This window comes from Spea bombifrons, chromosome 4 (assembly GCF_027358695.1).
Source record: "Spea bombifrons isolate aSpeBom1 chromosome 4, aSpeBom1.2.pri, whole genome shotgun sequence".
Taxonomy (NCBI): Eukaryota; Metazoa; Chordata; class Amphibia; order Anura; family Pelobatidae; genus Spea; species Spea bombifrons.
In genome coordinates this window covers 52,474,698-52,488,403 of record NC_071090.1, presented here as the reverse complement: position 1 = coordinate 52,488,403, position 13,706 = coordinate 52,474,698, and the positions used below count along the sequence as shown (strand labels likewise).

Here is a 13,706-nt window from a genome sequence, read left to right as displayed (position 1 = left end):
TTAAGGCTCTCTGCTTTGTTTTTAAATTACTGCTTTTACTCAACGGTAAATTAGAGGAACATAGACATTAATAGATTCAGTATGTACTTTATCTCCAGAGTAGATTGTATTGTGTTGCCAGGCAACAACACCCTCCGTGAGGAATCTGCAGCGCGCAGGTACCTGATAATTACCATTACAGAACGGGCAATAGTGTGTTTAACTCGTTAGGTCAGCGAGGAAGAAAATACTCAACATGTGTATATTTCAAGGAAAGCTGGTCTGAATAAGCAATTGCCCTCGGGCTGCCCTGCCTGGAAGATCTGGAACCACATGGTCCTACTAATGCATAATCTCCCCTTTAGCTTCTGATAACTTGAATTTGTTAGGCAGAGTGACCAGGTGGGGCTGCTTTATTAATTTGCCAATAAAAGTATTTGCCGTATTCATTGGTATTATAACACTCTCCGGCTAATTCATTTTATTTTATGCTACCCTGAAGAAAAGGAAAAATAAACCCGAAATTATATGAATAAAGCATTAATATTAATAGAGCATTAAAGACTGTCCCTGTATTTCATTTCAACTATCTGGTCAGTTTGTTTGGATATTCAAATTTATTTTTGAGATTGCTAAATGGCTGGGGTACGTGCATTACTTATTCTAAGCAAGGTACCATACTGCAAATTTGAAAGGATTAAGGTTCGAGCCGAACAATAATTGTGTCTTTCCCCCCAGGCCAGCTAAAGATTCATATTTCCTTAAAAATATACATTAGGGCGATGACCATATCTGGGGATTTTCTGAATCAGCTGATCCCAAGACACTTTAACCCAAAAGACAATTTTAACAACCTGTCACAAAGTATTTCAGTAACCCCCTAAATTTGGCACTCAATAATTGTTTGGGGGTTATTGTAAAATAAGTCACCTGTACTCAAGCAAGGATTTTATCTGTGATATGTCACTTAGGAAAGAACCTGATATTCCAGTATCATAATACTGTGGTAAAATATCCACATTCAAACTGAGATTAAGAAATACAATATATAACAATCGGGTCCCGTTGAGAAACCCTGAGAATTCCCAGTTATGCTGATGACCTAGACTCCAGGACCTGGCACCATGTTTCAGAAACTGAGCTCTGGTTATGTGTCGTCATATTTCAACATCTTATATTTTAACAGGTCATTCCCCATACCTTTCTTCTTTTTCTGTTCTGTTTTTGGCTACTTATATCCAAAAAATAGTAGCTTTGCTAGTGAATTACTGCTGTTGTTGGAATGTTGTTGCTCTATATTATAATTCCAAAGAATTTCGAGTTTTCCAACATAGGAATTACATCATAACATGTATACTGTAACATGCTTATTATCATGCCCTTTCTTGTTCTTTTTGTTAATATCGTACACCTGTTTTCTAATTATTAACACTAGGGATCAATAATGGCTATAGAGTTGTTATTAAGCTGTAACTGAAACATCTGCTTACCAATTGCCATCCAGATGCAATGGGTTTTGTTTGTGATGTCCTCAGTGACAGCATTGAGCCTTAGGCCATGTTGTGGAATACCCAAGGTTCATAGAACAACATATGGTTTGCTGGAGATTTTGGAATACTTAACGTATTGCTTAGTGTTTCCATGCCAAGTCTAGGAGAACATATTCTCCTCGACTTTATCTGCTTCCAACGTCCTGCCTTGAAAAAGAACAGGCCCATAAAAAGCATAATGTAATGGCAATAAGCCCCTGGCTACAAACACTTGTCTAACGTGACAGTTTGGAATGGCTTTTTCTTTGTAAAATGTAATTCAGATTTGCAAAGTGCAGACCATAGACAGCTATTGCCATACTATATCATAAAGTAAAGAGCATAGCTTGTGGGTCACCAAACCTTCTTCCTTACACTACAGAGTGAACAATAGAAACTGATAAGAGGGAGATCTATTGTCAGGAGTAGAATGATGTCAGTGCTTGTCATATTTTCCTTATCATTAATGGCACCATGTTTTCCAATGAGGTGCTTTCTTAGAGAATGGCCATCAGGCACGCTGGAAAAATGCTACATTGTGTATGTGACTACTAGATACATTTGGCTGCTCCAAAAATGTGTAGTGTAGCATGCTGCCTTTTTCATCTCCACTCTATTCCTTACCTATCTTATCTACCTGAAAATAGTTGCATCATGCTGCATCTGGATCAAAGGGGGGTTCGGATTAGATACATTGGATTAATTGCCTCTTGCACAGACTTCCCCATCAACAGACATGAGGGATGGGGAAACTGCAAAAGACAATAATATAATTTCCCCTCTTTTCAGGGTTAGGTAATCATATCCAGTGTTTATTAATAGCAAGAGGATATAAGCAAATTTAAATTCTTGATGATTATGTGCTCTTTCCACATTAGTTGTGAGCTGGTCTCAGATCCAGTATTGCCCCATATCTGCTTCTTTCTGTACCGATGCCTAGAGCTTTGGGGAAATGAAACATCTTTGTCATAAATGTTGTGTAATTGCTACACAATAAGTGTCTGCATCGAAAGACTATTAGTGAAAAGGGACTGTCCAGCTGTCAAATGCACTTACAGAGAGATTCATCAAGCTACAGCGTGGGCTCCCATTAGATTTCCAGGGGGATTAAAGAGACCCCATCATGTATCTGCAGCAAGTACGCCCAGTTATTGGCTTCCAGCAGCCAAAACCTTGTGCAAATGTTGAAGAAAGAAGAAGGTGGTACACTGCAAGTCAATAGACTGTCTCTTTAAAAAAAGAGCTAATATCGATGCACTTTTTTATATCTTCATAAAAAGACCACTCCAATACCATATCTGTAATGTTCTGTGTACGATGTCCATCATTTTTTTAACAGATGCGTTTTGCACAATCCTTAAAAGCAGAAGTATATATATATATATATAGTGAGGTCATGTCTTAAAAAAGAGGTTGTGTGAGAGGAAACACATATTTCTTTAGTATTTGGTAGTGTGTGGAACAATGTAACATCACTTTACAATTTAGGAAGTCTCTTAAAGTAACATATGCAGTGCAAACTGTTTCTCATAAATCATCCGATGCCAATGTGTCATGGCATACTGCTTTACATCATGGATGCAATTTTCACATAACCCCAACAGATTCATTTTTCTCGCACAGACACCACACAGGTTATACCCACTACACATGAGGAACATCATATGCCTTTCCCATCCTTGAGAGATGATAAATGAAATAAATTAATTGAAATATTATTTGTAATTCACCTTATCTTTGGATATATTGGTATTAGAGCTGTGATTTTTCGGTGGACGGAGCAAGACTTTGTGGTGAAAATAAACTGGGATTATCACTGATGACCTGGGGTTTGGGAAACTCTACCTGCCCCGAATGTCCCTCCTTTCTTGGAGCTCAGAGCACTGCCTACAAAAGTAACAATGATATGTATAACAACAGCAGGAAATGGGGTTTAAAATTAAAATGCGTCCTTCTTTGGCCATTTGTTGGGCCAGTCTTAATGTCAGGTGATTTGTTTATTCTTTCCCTTCATTGATTCATTACATATCTAAAATGTTTTGATTCCCGCTAAAAACGTAAAACTAGTATAATTAGATTTTTGAAGGACTCTAATTTATTTGTTTGCTTCATTACAGTGGTTGCCAGCTTTCGAGGGACTGTTCCACATGGTTTGACCTTAGAGATTGGGGAAACTGTTCAAATTCTGGAACGATGTGAAGGTAAGACACTCATATAACTTTTATTTCGGAGTTGAAAGCAAAATCTCAATAGCTATTTATGGCAATAGACAAACTAGGGATTTTTATTTTATTTTTTGCTTTTTAGTTATGTTTTACCTAGTTAAGCAATGACAGTTAAATACAAAAAGGCAACCCGGACAAAAGAAATCTCCATTCTCAGGTACTCTGAGAACCAGAGCCACTTTTGTAACTACAAAACACCTTGTGTAAAATCCATGACAGGCATAGGAGTGGCCAACCCTCTAATCTTTACATGCCCAATGTAGCCATTCACCTTGGTGCTAAATTAGCCTTATTATACTATTGGGAAGTTTATTTTTGAAGATTGCTTTGTGTTATGCTTCAAGTATTAGACGAAAAATATAGTATAATAACTCCATCCTTGACCCTGATATCAGTGTAATATGTTTCTTATATACCTTTAAACAAACAAAAAGTTCTGAAATGTTTCTTAAAATGAACCCACTCTTTTGAGAGGAAGTTACTCGGAAAGGAATGAAAAATACTTTTATTTTGGCCATCACAACAAGCTTTAATAACAGTTTTAATTTGAGTTTCTTGACAAAATACATGATTAGGATCCCTGGTGCTGTGGGAGCATATTCACCTAATTCTCCTTGTTATTTATAGGTTGAGCCTCCAAGTGTTCAGTTGCCACTGTGACACTGGGCACCAAGGGAGCAACTGTAGTGTTAGGTAGAATGATGTGGGGCAGGAATCATTGATAATATTTGAGCATCATAGCCAGTTACACCAGAAATACTTAAGAGTCCATATCAAGCCAAGGTGGAACCACAAACAGGACTATCAGAATACCAAACCAAGAATAAGCAAGGTTTGGCAATGTAAGGAAAGTCCAAGCCATACACAAGTAATCAAAAACATAAGCACACCAAGAGTAACAGCTAAGCTTGCTCCTTAATTGGGTCAACAGATTAATGTCTGCCTGTGACTTTCCCGTGTATGACATCTGCCTAGGAGGAAAATTATCCATCTGAGCTTTGCACAAATGGTTTACTCGCTGTCTTGGTAAAGGCTTGCTTGGTTCCTATCCATTTTTTTGGTGTTATGCCTCAGCAGGAAACTATAGAAGTCCTTTCCATAGTATGGGTGGTTGCCTACCTATATCTTATGTTAGAATTGAGGCAGGATGCAACTCTAGTGCTGGAAGATTAATTGTTAATTAACAATAGGTTTGAATTATGTGGTGTGTGTGATATTGCAGATTAAAATAATTCAGAAAGGAAAAATAGATTGGGAGTGGGCTGGGGAGGAAATAAGTAGTGATTATTGTACCACAGAGAGTTGTAAAATTAATTTTCAGATGTCATCAAAAGGGTTATATATTCATACAGATGTCTAAAGGCAACTGGTGGTGCTGCCGCCTAATGCTCATGATAAAATGTAAAAATTATATAGTGTAGATAAGTGGTACTTTTTTCTTTGTGCCTAGGGGCCACTCCTAGGACGGCAGTGGATCCCAAGGACTACTTGCCTATTGCATCACATGCAAATGTTAAAAATTAGAATTAAGGAGGCCCCATCGGTGTCTTTGGTTCTCTAGTTGCCATGGTCTATTCATATGCCTTCTCTGATGCCCCCATTTACTGGTCAATCCCGTATACCTTCCTTTTTTGTTCTTTTTACTATTTCAAAACATTTTTTCTTTTTGTAACTCGGCAGCACTGGCTCACACCACTGTTTCAGTTTCTGTTCCTGGTTAACTGATTCATTTTTATATTCTATTCTGCTACCATGCATGTCCAGGCTTAATACTTACCTTGGCCACTACTTGTTTACCGGTCTCTGTCGAATGTGTATCATTATCATCTCCTGTCCATTTAATTGAACCATGCTACATACCGGTTTATGGTATTATCCTGCCTAGCATACGTCTGCATCACTGATCTCTGTATTTTTGTTAGACATTTGATCATTGTCTTTTCATTTCTTTACATACATGCTCTTGATGTATTGTCATTGACTTATGTATATGTTCCAGATGTCCAACGACTATTATGTGAATGTATACGTATGTGGTTCATATTTCAATAAAACCAAATTGAATATAAAAATTATAATTAAGACGTAGTGATGGTGTGAATGTCCTGGCATGTCAAAGATCAGAAATCTGCAGAAATCTTTAGGAGGCAATGACTTTTGTAGGTGGAGATGTATAACATATGTTTACTTAATTTGCTCAAAACAACGACCAGAAATCCACTTGCCATTTCTCAACGTTCCCCATGTCTTCATCTGGGATACACTAGCCACCTCGAGTAACCAACCACTCAGAGTACGCTTTCTTTTTTTTTTACAGGCTGGTACAGAGGATTTGCCCTGAAAAATCCAAACACCAAGGTAACCTAGCCGGATCTGTGCATTATTCTGAGTCCTCCCCCACCATGCATCCTCCTGCTCATAGTCTACATTCAGTAACATGCATTGTTTAGTCTTCACAATTTCAAAGCTTTAACTTGAGTGTAGCAGGGAATTTTGGATTTGCAGGGGATATTTTAATTTATCCAATATGATTAATAATGTAATTTCGAATATATAGCAAAAGGGAATAAACGATATAGCATGGGGCTTTGGTGGATGAAAGGGACAAAGTACACTTGATTTCACTTGGCACCTGCAGCACCAAAGCTAATTCCGTTGTTGAAACGAATGCTTTTGATAGCTTCTAGGCCTGTCACAGTCTATTACACCCTTGATGGACTTTAAAGTATGGCTAACACTCATAATGTGCTTACTTCATATCAAACAGTTTCTACCTGTGCAGCCATTTGTCAGTAAACAAGAAAAGCATATAACTGCATGCAGACTTGAGCAATGACACATTTAATGTCAGAATTTGTCTAGAGATAAACATAACATACTACAACGTCCATTCCAATGTCCAATATTACACTCTATTAAATGCATCTGGGAATCTTTGGTTCTTCCCAGTCACCAGAAAAGACCTCTACTGTCTCCATTGTATTTTGTTCCGGATTTTTTTCACCATCAGGGATCTCCTGATAAGCTCATCTTGCTGTGCTTGTTGCCATTATTTTCTCCTTAATGTTATCCATATGTTAAGACATACTGTATCTGAAGCAGGTCTATTGTGAATGTTACTTCTTTAATTCGTACGCTCTTACCGATGATTTTTTATCGCAGGGAATTTTCCCATCAAGTTATGTACATCTCAAGAATGCCTGCGTGAAGAACAAAGGGTAGGTACATTTTGTATGAACACTTATTTTCTGTCATAATGTCACAAAAACAGATGTCATAAAAATGAATCTGAATAAAGCTGGCTTTCCGGACAGTTGACATGTAGTTAAAGATGTTCGTCTATGTCAGGGTGTTTTGTCTCACTTCTGTAAAAGGAGAGTTATGAGTCACGTTTGCCCACCAGCACTATTACTAAAGAGCTCCTGTTCAGCTCATGACAGATGGGAAAGGGAGCACTTTTGTTACATATTTTACTAGCTGCTTGTGTATCGTTTTTTTATTTTTTTTATTTCACTACATCTATTTTGTATTGCATATACTAAGCATTTAAATGGTGTTTATAATTTACCTGCACTTGCTCTAATACACCTGCAAGACAAACTACTCATTAGAAAGCTTTATAACATAACAAGTATACTTGTATAAAGTTTAAAGACATCAAACATTAAAAATAAAATGTAAACATATTAAGTAGTAAAGTATTATTCCTTATTGAATAGTTTGGCAAAGCTAGACTTCTTGTGTATTTGTCTTCTTTCAATCATTAAGACCCAACATCCATATTACCAGCAAATCCATCTCTGGTGTGAGTGATACCTCTAAAATACATACACACTGGATGTCTACCATGCCACATACATGTTCCGATAGAGCCAACTATATACTCTCATGTCATGGATAGGGTACTCATAAAATGACTATACTGTAAACATGCTTTACATTAATAGAATAAATATTCTTCATCTGCTTTGTGGTCAAATATATGTCATTGCATCTTTAGTTGCTGTTGAAAGCTAGAAGAAAGGAGATTTCTCTGCTAGTTAAATTACTTGGTCACATAGATCTGCAGTTAAGATGAAATGAAATTCAATCTTCACATGTGATATACCGTACGCATGCTGAGATATATGAATATTTATTAAACATACAATCTACAGGGAGCGATACATTAGTCCATTAGCCCACAGTTTCTTTTATAGAGAATGATCTTCCTCTAAGTGATATTTAACCTTTAATCCCGTGTTTAATATCTAATAATTCATCATTTATGTTCTGGTTATAAAATCAATTAAAGTGTACAAAATGAAATTAATGATTTAATATATGATTTTCCTTTATCCCTTGTGTTATTAGTGTTAACGAGATTTTTTTTTGTGTCAAGCTTTAAACAAAGTTGTGGAATATTTTTTGCATCCAAGTAGATATCATTTTTTAAATAAATGGTTTATTTCGTTGCATATTTCTTGTACTTAGAACACTTAAGTCTCACCTGCTAATAACACTCAGCCATTATATGCATTTAAGAGCATATGATAGCTGGAGTATAGCTTTAAGTTGGCTTTCCATTTTGAAACAACTGGTGGGCTGCCTAGCACATGGGAGAAGTGACATAAAGGATTTTCCCAGTTAAGTAGCTATTTCACAGCACCAACAAACAGGGAATACCTATGGATCTACTCCAGAGTGTTTGATGCTACAGTGGGAATATTGTGTGTTTTGTTTCTACAGGCAGTTTGAAATGGTGATTCCTACAGAAGATGCAGTTATCACAGAGATGACCTCCACACTGAGAGACTGGGGCATGATGTGGAAACAGCTTTATGTGGTAAGAGAGATAGAACACATATTCCGAGGAGATACCAAAATGTGCAGTTTTAGACCTATGGAATTTGTGGTTTTATTAAATTATTTTAGAGCAAGAATACAAATGATTATATATGGGATTACACATTGGTCACATAAAAAAATAATCTACAGTTGAAAGTTCAGTGTATACACATTCCTTTAAAATACCTAAATTGTCTACAAACAACTGTACAGGTTTTTTTTGATGATATGGTCCAGTACTAATTTGGAGATGTATTGAAAATAGTATGGTTTTTATAATTAGGGTAGTTATTAGACTTGTGCATTCGTATTCGGGCGAACATGAAACCGAACACGAAGGGTGCATTTTCGTTGTTCAGCCCGAATACCAAACATACGAACGTGGAGGCAGAAGAACAAATACAAAGACAAAGACACACAACACAAAGAATGTTCGTGTTTGTCTTCGTTTGCTAATCTCCCTGGTCTCTTCCCCTTCTAGCCCACCTAATCTACGCACCATCGCAGGGATTAACGGGAGGGGAAATACGTAGGTTCACCGTCAGGGGTTAAAGGGCCATGCGAGCGACTCTATTGTACGCCTGCAGGGGCCTCCTCTGGCATCAACCAAATGCACTTGCACTTCGTTGGTTGATGGCAGAAGAGGCCCCTGCCAGCTACCAATAGATTTGCTCGTACAGACCTTTAAAATCCTATCGCCAAAGCTGCTGCGTAGTGTGTACCGCGTTAACCCTGTATTAACCCCTTGTACAAAAAACGAAGAACAAAAAAGAACACGAAGAATGTACACAAATTATCGCCAAAACCGAACACAGGAACGGACGAATATTCGTGAAATACGAAGATTTTTTTCACGAACACGAAGAAAACACGAAGAGTTGGCTGACGCCCAAGTCTAGTAGTTATTATATAATATATATACCGGTGTGTGTGTGTGTGTATATATATATATATATATATATATATATATATATATATATATATATATATATGTGTGTGTGTGTATATACCGTATTTGCTCAATTATAAGACGACCCCCCAAAATCAAAATATTAATTTAGGAAAAAAACAAAAAAGCCTGAACATAAGACTACCCTATAGGAAAAAAGTTTTACTAGTAAATATTAATTCATGTAAACTAATTTTCATATTTAATAAAAGCTATGATTGAGAAAAATATATATATTTTTATTTCCTTTTATTTGCCAACCTGCCCCCCCAGTTATGCACATCTGCCCCCAGGCTTGCCACTCTGCCCCCAGAAATGCCTTATACCCCCCTATTTGCCACTCTGCCCCATGATGTGCCTTTTAACCCTCTATATGCCACTCTGCCTCCAGAAATGTCTTATACCCTCCTACATGCCACTGTGCCCCATGATATGCCTTTTAACCCCCTATATGCCCCTCTGGCATATAGGGGGTTAAAAGGCATATCATGGGGCTGAGTGGCATATAGGGGGTTAAAATGCATTTCTGGAGGTATATATATATACTGCTAACAGCAATCACACTCCTATCAAGCCAAGGCAGCCAGTACATGCTGGAACCTGGGGATGATAGTAATGTGATTACAGCCTCCCTATACCATGCTACCACCACCACCCCCCTTACACATCCATGCTATCACACACACACACTCATTCACAAACATTTAAATACTCATTCATTCCATTAATCACACATAATTCACACATTAATCACCAAAACCTTCCCCCACCCCCTTACCTGAACTGCAGATCTCTCACTCGAAGACTTCTGCAGGGGCCCGGCTGTGCGAGCAACTTCTCTGGCCCCGCCCCCAGAGGAAGGAGGGGGGAGGTAGAGTTATGTGAGGACTTTGCTAGCTTCCTGTTCTCCTGCTGCTAATAGCAGAGACGCTGCTCGTGACCAAAGCCCGGTAAGCAGCCGGACCCCCGCAGAATGAGGTCTGATTAGAAGACAACCTCGATTATAAGACGAGGGGTATTTTTCAGAGCATTTGCTCTGGAAAAAACCTTGTCTTATAATCAAGCAAATACGGTATATATAAAGCCCACCTTAACATTATATTTTAAAGCACTATATGGTTGGGTAGGGAATAGAAGCCAACTTGCCTCCAAGCGCTTCCTTTATAGTAAAAGGAGTCCTTGTACACAGCTTTGCACTCGGCACTCCCTTTTATTACCTCCCACCCTTAATTCCTCTGCTTTTTTTCCTTAATCCCCCTCTACTTTGGTTTGGTTGTCTCAGAATACAGTAATCCCCTAAACTGCCTAAATCCACACTCTTTCAATCACCCAGTACTTGATTTATTACCCATTCATTCCACAGACATAATACTCCTTCTCTTCTGATTCTCCTTGTGATTAATTTCCCTAACCATAGCAGTGATCCCACCTCTTAAACCAAAATCAACTTCCCTACCCCAACTCCACTTTTCCTTACTCTAATCCCCTATCATAAATTCCATTCATTTTAATGTACCTCTGCTGTGAGATAGAACAACATAGATGGTGTTCTAGATCTGTGTCTCTAATGTTTTGCTGTATGCATCATAAATGACACTGTATACTTGTTCACGTTTCATATGCAGCTGCAGTTAAAATAATAAGAATTTGGAAGGGTAATGAATAGAAGCACTTACTGCAGTGTGGTAACACACAGCTTTTGCTGTATCGTTGGTTTGGTGGATTACCTGCTCCTCCTAATCATCTCTGACATTACTTCATTACTCCTCCACACAGGAGTGAAGGCAGAGTATGAAGTCCAGAAATGTAGAAGCGAGTTTTTAGACTATTGCACATCAAATTTACATGTAGTTAAACTCCTGGTTCATTCTTCCCTTAGAACCTGCAGATAAGGGTAGACATTTGTTTTGACACGGTTCTGACAACAACAATTTATAAATTTTTAATTGTCCAACACCTGTGATTGTTCCATTAAGATGTACTTCTGTCATAGCGTTCAAACAGTATTGGTTGTGATGAGAAGTGTGAAGCTGAACAATTTGCAGTTAATTACATCACATAATGGCAATAATTCTAGTTCAACTAGATGGTTCAACAATTCTCAAAGAGAAGTCAATGAAGAAAGTGTTTTTATAGTGTTTTGGAGAACACATTGATTAATTACAGACAAGTCTAATTCAGTTTGTTTCACTTGTTTACATGATAGAAAAATGAAGGAGATCTCTTCCACCGCCTGGGGCACGTAATGAATGAGATATTGGACCTACGCCGGCAAGTTCTTGTGGGACACCTCACTCATGACAGAATGAAGGACGTGAAAAGGCACATCACCGCTCGTCTGGACTGGGGAAATGAGTGGGTAACATATAATATATATTGATTCCATCCACTCTGAATAAGCACTGAACTACTATACTATATATACTCTTATGTTTGTCAAGTCTGTTCACAAAATAGTATGAATGATGTATTAGCAATAACTTACTTTTACTTAGTCCAGCTGTAACATAGCATTAATAATGGTGCCACTGCTATTCATTCAACATTTTTGAAGACAAAAGGTTATGGTTAGATATTTTAAACATAACTATAAACCACCTTCATTAATGAACACTCACTAGAAATAGCTCAGATGAAAAAAGGTTTCGAGTTAACATACATTAAAAATAACTTGGGTGTCGGTCACTACTGGATATAGCCATATTGGTCCCAAGAAGATGGACATTTTAGTCAAAGGAGATACCTTCAAACCTTTAATCTGTGCTTCAACGATGCAAGTTTTATAGGGTGACAGACATGTCCAGTAGTGGGGCTTTTACCTATATCCATTGATGTATCCTGACCCAGGCCTAGGGTGGCAGTCCCCCTCCAGCAAAACTGGGGGCAGATTGCCCTCTGGGGTGATGAGACCCCTCATGTCCCGCTACTCAATAGGCCAGTTATAGGGGGGGATCTTTGATCTCCCCAATTAGCCCATTTATACTATGAAGGCTGTGCTGACTCAGCACAACCTCCATAGACTGCATTACATGGCACATTACATGGCACATTATACCCTGGAGCTCTGTGTTTTAAAGGTCTTTTAATGCAGGGAAGCACGGACTGTGGAGGGAATTGCTGGGGGCGCTGTCCTAGGTAGGGCAGATAGAGGCGTCTGAGCTTGTGAGGGCTATTTACTTACACTGTAGTACTTTAAAACATTATAAATATAATGTTTACTTTAAGGCTTGCATAACCTTTTGAATGCATAGGCCTCAGTAATTTGCTACCTCGTGGAATCAGGGTAAGAACATTATAAAGCAAAGTCATGCATTTCTTGTTCACTATATTGCTCTAAACGACAGAAACATCAGTAATAGCTCTGTAGAAGTGCAATGGGTTCGATAAGTCTCCCAGCGGACTCCTTGACCTCTGTAAAACATCCTGAAGAGGCAGAGCCATAAAATGAGATTTAGGTGTGCCTTTTAAGTAGAGAAAAGGAGACATGAGTGTCATTGTTCGCTAACAGGCAAGCAGAGAAGATATATAATATAGAGATAGCAAAACAACGTAGTGCAACACAACGTGCACTGATCCTTCCAACGTGTTTCCAGATATACCAGCCTCTGACTTTTACCCCACTCTTCTACTAAAAACAATATATTTTCCAGCTCTTTTGGCTTTATAATTATACTGGAAGCTGTTCAGACTTTAGTTAGCTTTGATAGGCACAAGGGAGAATATCTTACTCAAGTTGTACATATCTATTTCGCAGAATTTCCAAGGAATGAATTTATTATTATTGAATGATAATGTTGTTATGTACAGATATACTTTGGCACTGACTGTCCATACAGTATAGTCTGGCTTCTGGCAGAAAAGTTAATACCTATATATTACTTTTATCCAGTAGATATGATTACTTAGATTTATTTTATATTAAAAGCATAAAATGGAAAATTCTGTAAAATTGACAGATACGCTTTACATTGGAGTTAAGACGTAATTGGTGATTTTTCAGATCACAGCACTTTATTTTAGACGCAATTTCAAGAAGATGCTTTCTGGGAAATGCTGATCTTTAACCAATATGTATATTGGTTATGGGCTGAACACTTAGTAAATGATTATTTTCCATATTTTATGTATATGAATATTATAGCAGGTTTAATGTAATGTGCTGTGTAAAGACAAAATATGCCTATGAATGCATATATT

General features: G+C 37.8%; 1 protein-coding gene across 1 annotated transcript in view; it reads left to right on the top strand.

The window, feature by feature from the left end:
* DOCK4 (dedicator of cytokinesis 4) overlaps positions 1 to 13,706 on the top strand; it is a 142,947-nt gene that overhangs the window by 42,361 nt on the left and 86,880 nt on the right. Inside the window, exons 2-6 of the mRNA XM_053465191.1 lie at positions 3,626 to 3,709; positions 6,051 to 6,091; positions 6,896 to 6,951; positions 8,462 to 8,558; positions 11,716 to 11,864. Of these exons, the coding sequence (XP_053321166.1) occupies positions 3,626 to 3,709; positions 6,051 to 6,091; positions 6,896 to 6,951; positions 8,462 to 8,558; positions 11,716 to 11,864 (427 nt within the window). The remainder of the gene's footprint in view (positions 1 to 3,625; positions 3,710 to 6,050; positions 6,092 to 6,895; positions 6,952 to 8,461; positions 8,559 to 11,715; positions 11,865 to 13,706) is intronic.